At 42.2% G+C, this 7,374-nt stretch overlaps 1 protein-coding gene across 1 annotated transcript; it reads left to right on the top strand.

Annotated features, from left to right (window-relative positions):
• Positions 1 to 4,790: 4,790 nt before the first annotated feature.
• On the top strand, positions 4,791 to 7,097 carry LOC123124516 (putative protein TPRXL). Its single transcript, XM_044545117.1, has 4 exons — positions 4,791 to 5,254; positions 5,333 to 5,460; positions 5,556 to 5,655; positions 6,455 to 7,097. The coding sequence occupies exons 1-3, from the start codon at positions 5,058 to 5,060 to the stop codon at positions 5,651 to 5,653; spliced, it is 423 nt and encodes a 140-aa protein (XP_044401052.1). The 5' UTR covers positions 4,791 to 5,057; the 3' UTR covers positions 5,654 to 5,655; positions 6,455 to 7,097.
• The last annotated feature ends 277 nt before the right edge of the window (positions 7,098 to 7,374 follow it).

Below are 7,374 nucleotides of genomic sequence, written 5' to 3'. Positions count from 1 at the left end.
TTTTCCTTGAGAAAGAGTTTCTCAGTCGGGAGGCCAGTGGGAGGACGGTCCGACTCGAAGAAATTCGAGGACCACTCAGGGACGGCTCGGCTGGTGATGAGATCATACCGGAGTCAGTCAGGGAACCCGTAGTGGAAGCGGCATCGGAACCACGGAGGTCGGAGAGATTGCGCAGAGTGCGCGATGTATTGTTGCTCGAAAGCGATGAGCCGACGACATATGCAGAAGCGATGGTGAGCCCAGATTCCGAGGCATGGCTAGAGGCCATGAGATCCGAGTTAAAGTCCATGGATGAGAATCAAGTCTGGGACTTGGTTGATCCACCGCCTGGCGTAATGGCCATTGGTTGCAAATGGGTATTTAAGATGAAAACCGATGTGGATGGAAATGTTCAGATCCACAAAGCTCGGCTTGTCGCTAAGGGTTATGGACAAGTTCAAGGAATTGACTACGACGAGACTTACTCGCTGGTAGCGATGCTGACGGTGAGGATCGTACTAGCTATAGCTGCATATTTCGATTACGAGATATGGCAGGTGGATGTCAAAACGTCTTTCCTTCATGGAAATCTAACCAATGACGTGTATATGATACAACCTGAGGGTTTTGTCGATCCGACTAGCACTAGTAAGGTATGCAAGCTCAAGAGATCCATTTATGGGTTGAGGCAAGCATCTCGGAGCTGGAACATTCATTTTGATGAGGTCGTCACTGGTCTCGGTTTCATCAAAAGCGAGGAGGACTCTTGTTTATACAAGAAGTTAAGTGGGAGCTCGATAGTGTTTTTGATCTTGTATGTGGATGACATACTACTGATCGGAAATGATGTTTCGATGCAGAACTCGGTCAAGGAGTCATTGAATGGCAAGTTTTCGATGAATGACCTTGGTGAGGCAATGTATATTTTAGGCATTAAGATCTATAGAGATAGATCGAGGAGGCTGCTCGGCTTAAGCTAGAGCACGTACATAGATAAAGTGTTGAAGCGGTTCAACATGAGTGAGGCCACTACAAGAAATATGTTAACTAGTGACCTTCTCTTAGTGACCCCAGCTGAATTGGTCGTAAATCCATGGCCATTTCGCTTGGAAGGGCTCAAACCCTGAAATTGCCTTACACCAAATGGTCATAAAGCAGAAAAGAGTAGTCTATGACCTTATTTCTACCTGATTACGACCAATATAAATGGTCATAAGGTTGTGAACGTGGATGCATTGGTACTTATTGCTATGACTAGGCGCCACCTCATCAGTTTTGCCTATGTGTCATGTCCATGTGTCAATTTTTGCCCTAGGTTGTGAAGCAACCTATATTTCTGTTATTCCCAAAATTCCCAAAAAATTCTCATAAAATCTTTGGATCATATCTTCGTCAAATATGTAAAAAAACTTCCTCACCTAGTTCAAATACAATTCAAAAATATTCATTTTCCTATTCTCTTCAGAACAGCACTTTGTGAAGGAAGTGCTATTTATATATATTTGATTGACCTCAAACTTTTTGGGCACTCTTTCCTATCCAAATCATTGCCTCATGACAAAATTCAGCTCCATTTTCCTAGTAAACGTTCCTCGGCAAATTTCCAAAGTTTTTGTTCAGCTAGAAGCTTTGTGAAGGAAGTACCATTTTTATATATCCAAATGACATGAAATTTATACAGTTCCTTCATATGCCCCAAATTATCACCCTCCTCCAAATTGCAGCTCAGTCAAATCATCTATGTGAGCCCAGGTTCAATTTATATTTTATGGCCAGATTGGCACGTTGCAAAGCAAGTGTTATCTAGACCCCTCCTATTACCCTCAAAATTTTTGGCCACTCTTCCATACCCAAATCATTGCCACATGATAATATTCAGCTCCATTTTCTTGGTAATTTTTTCTCAGAAAATTTCCAAAGTTTCGATCTCGAGAGAAGCTTTGTGAAGTAAGTACTAGCTAGGCTTACCCAAATGATCTGGAAATTTACCAGGGCATGATATTACATATGTAACCTACCTACACCAAATTTGAGCTCATTTCATTTATCCAATTTCTCTTGCTAATTTTCCCAAGTTTTTGTCCAGAGAAAAGCATTGTGAAGGAAGTACCACTTTGGCATGTCCAAATGGAATCAATTTTCTATAGTGCTTTCCTATGCCCAAATAACCATCCTCCACCAAATTTCAGCTCAATCCATTCATTAGTTTGAGCCCAACTTCAACATCCATATTTTTGCCCGATGTGGTACTTTGCAAATCAAGTGCCATCCAAACTCCTCCATTTGAGCTGAAAATTTGCCAAGACAGTCTCCCTAGTAGATGATCATACTCAGCCAAAACTCAGGCCCATTGGCCTTGTGAATTTCCCGTACCGCTAATCAAACACTTGGCTGCTAATTCATGTTTGAGCATAGTTCGGTCTCCTCGTGAGATTATTCTATTGTTATTTTCTTTCTAGCATCTACCTGGGGAGTGCCCAACCTACTAGACATGCCTAGGCTGCCCATAACGCATGGCAACACCACGGTCACGCGGTGACCACGCGGCGGGCATGCGAGCCTACGCGCTTTGGAGTTGGGGCCCTGGGCCACCATCCAAACATCGACATATCACCACCAAACCATGTATTTCTGATTAAATAGATACTTATGTAACTAGAAATGATTTTTGGAAAAAATAAAGAGCAAACTATAAGGCAGCTGCAGTTCAAATTTGACCCGCTTCCTACTGAATCGGCGGAAATTTGTCTTTTTCACGAGAGGTGGATCAAAAAATTTGAAACCCAACCATTTTGTCAATTGTGCATTAAATATGTCCTAGTATTTTATAAAATTGATTTGGTCCAAATTTGCAACAAATATATGATAGGTCCTTCAAAAAAATCATTTTGGGCACTCGAAAAATGGAAAATTGATTTTTCGTCCAAAGAAAATGAAAACGCCCTTAGGCAACATTGTTTGCCATTCCAATATGCACCCTTGTGCACAATATGAGATCATTTGAACAAACTATGCCATGAATGTGGCCATAAGATTGATCATTTGACTTGAAAGCCATGAATCTTCACACATGATAGCTCGTTTCTGAGAACACTTTTAAAAGAGTTGCCGTATTACAAGTTTATTATTTTTCCTGGTAACTTGGTCACATATAATGACACAGTGCGACAGTTTTCCAAATTTTTTATTTTTTTTGAATTTTTATGCCTGTTTCAAAATGCGGTCAAAACGGCGGGAATGACCGTTCCTAGCTAGTTGTTGAATCTTGGAATTTTTTTGGTGTTTCTCTAATTAAATAGATGCTTTTGTACCTGGAAATGATTTTTGGGAAAAATAAATACCAAACTATGAGGCAGCCGCAGTTCAAATTTGACCCACTTCCAACTGAAACGGCGGAAATTTGTCTTTTTCACTAGAGGTGGATCAAAACCTTTTACACCCAACCATTTGGTCAATTGTGAATTAAATATGGCCTAGTATTTTATAAAAATGATTTGGTCCAATTTTGCAACAATTATTTGGCAGGTTCTTCACAAAAAAACCTCATTTGGGGCACTCGAAAAATAGAAAATGATTTTTTCGTCCAAAGAAAATGAAAACTTCCTTAGGCAACATTGTTTGCCATTCCAATATGCACCTTTGTGCATGATATGAGATCATTTGAACAAACTATGCCTTGAATGCTACTATAAGATTGATCATTTTACTTGAAAGCCATGAATCTCCCCACATGATAGCTCATTTTTAGAACACTTTTTAAAAATAATTACCTTATTAGAAGTTTATTATTTTTCCTGGTAACTTTGTCACATATAATGACACAATGCGAAGGTTTTCCAATTTTTTGAATTTTTTGAATTTTTATGCCCGTTTCAAAATGCGGTCAAAACAACGGACATGACCGTTCCTAGCTAGTGGTTGAATCTTGGAATTTTTTGGTGTTTCTCTGATTAAATAGATACTTTTGTACCTAGAAATGATTTTCAAAAAAAAGAGCAAACCATGAGGCAGTTGTAGTTCAAATTTGACCCGCTTCCTGCTGAATCGGCGATAATTTGTCTTTTTCACCAGAGGTGGATCAAAACTTTTGATACCCAACCATTTGGTCAATTGTGCATTAAATATGGACTAGTATTTTATAAAATTGATTTGGTCGAATTTTGCAACAAATATATGGTAGGTCCTTCACAAAAAAATTCATTTTGGGCACTGGAAAAATGGAAAATTGTTTTTTCGTCCAAAGAAAATGAAAAAAACCCTTAGGCAACATTGTTTGCCATTCCAAGATGCACCCTTGTGCACAATATTAGATCATTTGAGCAAGATATGTGGCAGTTGCAGTTCAAATTTGACCCGCTTCCTGCTGAATCGGCGGATATTTGTCTTTTTCACGAGAGGTGGATCAAAAACTTTTGACACACAAACCGTCTAGTCAATTGGGCATTAAATATGGTCTAATATTTCTAAAAATTGAGGTGGTTCAATTTTGCAACAAAGAGTTGGTTGGTTCTTCACAAGAAATCCAAAATGGAAAATGCTTTTTTGGTGCAAAAATTACTTATTTGAATCAATTAAGACCAATTTAGATGGTCATAAGATTGTCAAAGCGTTTACCGTGTTTTGATTGGTCCATTGGCATGTCACGTGGATCACGCATCCAACACCGTCGGATACTCCCCGATCCGGCGGCAGCCCTAACCCCCTCACGGCCTCACCCTCCCACCCCATATAGCCCAATCACCGACGCACCCACGAGCCCTTCTCTCCCATGCACCCACGGCTGCCAACCCTAGCCCTCTCCCTCCCTCAGATCTCAATCTTCCGCCGCCCCAACCCAATCCCTACCCCCACGTAGCCCAACCCAATCCACCGCCGTCCTCTTCTCTAGTCGCACCGGCGAGCTCCAACCTCATCGCCGGCAGCCCCTCCCCTCTCCTCCTAGATCCACTCGGGCTACTCATGTCGTGGCCAGATCTGGCAGGAACTCCCTCCCTCCCACCTCGCTCCGAATCCCGATCCATACGCACACACAGACAGAGCTTTGGGAGCTCCTGCTCGGCTGCTCACGGCCACGGTCCATGGACGACGCGGACATGCGGGAGGTGCTGCTGTACCGGGACGGGCTGGTCACGGCCACCGCGTCCGTACCGGTGGCCACGTCGGGGGCTTTCCTGCCCGAGGGGATCGCGGTCGGCGACGCCGTCTGGCTCTTCTACGCCGCCAGGGCCCGGGGGCTCACTCCCCCCTCCGCGCGCAGTTCACCGTCCTTGTCAAGGTACTTCCTTGCCTTCCATCCCGATCTTGTCTCCCACCCCTCTTCTTGCCCCCGGCCTGATCCAGCCTCTGGCTGCAGTCCAACATCTTCATCGAGGGCGTCTCCCACAAGATTCGCCGGTAGATCGAGGACCTGGAGCGCGCCGGAAGGGTCGAGCCTGGCACCCTCACCGTCGACGGCGTCCCCGCAGACAGCTACCTCACCAGGTCCGTCTCTGCCCTTGCCCTGTGCCGCTGCTTACATTCCTTCTTCCTCACACCCACCACTGCTTGCTTACCCTTGCTGTGCCGGATGGATGCAGGTTCGCGTGGGACGAGGGCAAGTACCCCGTCAACGCCCCGTTCAAGGAGACCGTCAGCAGCATCCAGTCCCAGGTCGCCAAGATCGAGGATGACATGAAGGTAACTAACTCTGCTTCTCTCTCTCTCTCTCTCTCTCTCTCTCTCTCTTAATTACTCCAGTTCCTTTCCACACTGACCAAATCACGCATAACTTAACACTCCATTTGCTAGGCTAGCTGGGTACTGTATTTTGGACAGTGTTGTTTAACACTTTAACAGTTACATTCGGTCCTCGGCGCTGAATTGGTAGATTTTGGATGTAGCTTACTTCCTGTTTGTCTTGGTCTATCCGGTTTCATGAGTATTTAGTCTTCTATCCCCTTTTCTGGTACTGATTTGCCACATAATGTTCATGATGCATCATATCTCCTGTCGAAGTACTTTGCTATGATGCTTTGTTTTGGGGTCAGTCAGTAGTACTCTAAACAAGAGCATAAACATATATGATTGTGTTATATTAATTGATTGCATGCCCTCTTGGATTCTGTTTTTGCCTGCTGCATGTGTGCTGATAGTTTTTGCACGGTGTTGGATATACCTCTCTTTTTATGTTTCATCATTACGAATATGCCGATTGCTTGCTTGTTGTGTTCCGTAGGATCTGTATAAATTGTTAAACATTGGTATTTTTATATGTATTATTCAGAAGTTCTAACTGCTGTGATTGGGTGCTTGTTATGTTTGGCTCTCTACTCTAGTAGTGTTGTCTGTAGAGGCCACCGTGATTTTGTTATACACATGATGATGCAAGTATGGACTGCTGTTTGTTTCATATGTACTACCATCATATAAATGCCTACCATGTTCTTCATCTCCCCTCCCTCTGATTCCTCCTGCCTGCACTTGTTTTGTGTCTCAGATTTGTAGAAGCTGCCGCTGCTGTAGGTGGAACAGGAAGAAGCCCTCATGGCTGCTGCACATCTGAAGTGGTGAGCGCCACCCCATTTTTTTGGTACTGTGAAGTGTTAGTTTGGTTAGTCTGTTAATCAAAGTATTCTTACATGATGTGAATATATACTGCAAACACCAAAGTTGATCATTGAAACATATGTCGCTCCCATTTTTGTGTGAAAATGTACTAGTTATCTACAATACAAGCTAGACATGAACCAACTCTTGCTTCTAAAGGAACATAGTATAAATGTAGATCTCGTGTGTGATGCTATAGATTTATAAATTTTGCTTTGTCTTATTCCCGAGCTGGCACTATAAATTTTGCTTTGTCTTGTTGATAATGCCATATGTCTTATGCGATCAGATTACATTTCTGTTTGTTATGGTAATATAAAAAATATTCATGCTATCAAAATTTTCACAGTGTGTGCCTTTCATTTCTTTAGTTCGATTGTTTCCCTTGTATTCAATACGCTTCTAATGGCTGACCTTCCATTTTTGTTGTGGCATCTTTATTTTCACAGGTGTTGCATGTTCTGGAAGATGGAAGAGGAAGAAAACCTATTTTGTTGAACTAAATTTTTTGTATTCTGTTTTGTTGTACGTATCATTTGATAGTTTTGTATAGGAACAAGTGATACTATTTTGTAGGGCATTATGGCTTGTGATGTAAACATATTTAGTTCTGAAATATGAAATTATTTGCAAAATTTGTTGAAAAGGAGGATCATATGTATGAATATGTGAATGGGCTGAAAACAGTACTGGACCAACTCCAGGATTGAATTATTATTTGAATGTATAAAAAGGCTGAATGTAAACCAGTTGGGCTGCACAAACGTGCATAAAAATTGACGGGCTGCACAAAATTGTACATATATTCTT

Source organism: Triticum aestivum, chromosome 5D (assembly GCF_018294505.1).
Source record: "Triticum aestivum cultivar Chinese Spring chromosome 5D, IWGSC CS RefSeq v2.1, whole genome shotgun sequence".
NCBI lineage: Eukaryota > Viridiplantae > Streptophyta > Magnoliopsida > Poales > Poaceae > Triticum > Triticum aestivum.
The sequence above is the reverse complement of the archived record's forward strand: the minus strand, read 5'-3'. Positions and strand labels throughout refer to the sequence as shown.

Excerpts from the sequence above, each read along its gene's own strand:
- LOC123124516 (XM_044545117.1), top strand. The coding sequence starts at position 5,058 with ATGGACGACGCGGACATGCGGGAGGTGCTGCTGTACCGGGACGGGCTG. Across the intron at positions 5,255-5,332 it reads AGTTCACCGTCCTTGTCAAG|TCCAACATCTTCATCGAGGG; the intron begins GTACTTCCTTGC and ends CTCTGGCTGCAG. Across the intron at positions 5,461-5,555 it reads GCAGACAGCTACCTCACCAG|GTTCGCGTGGGACGAGGGCA; the intron begins GTCCGTCTCTGC and ends GGATGGATGCAG.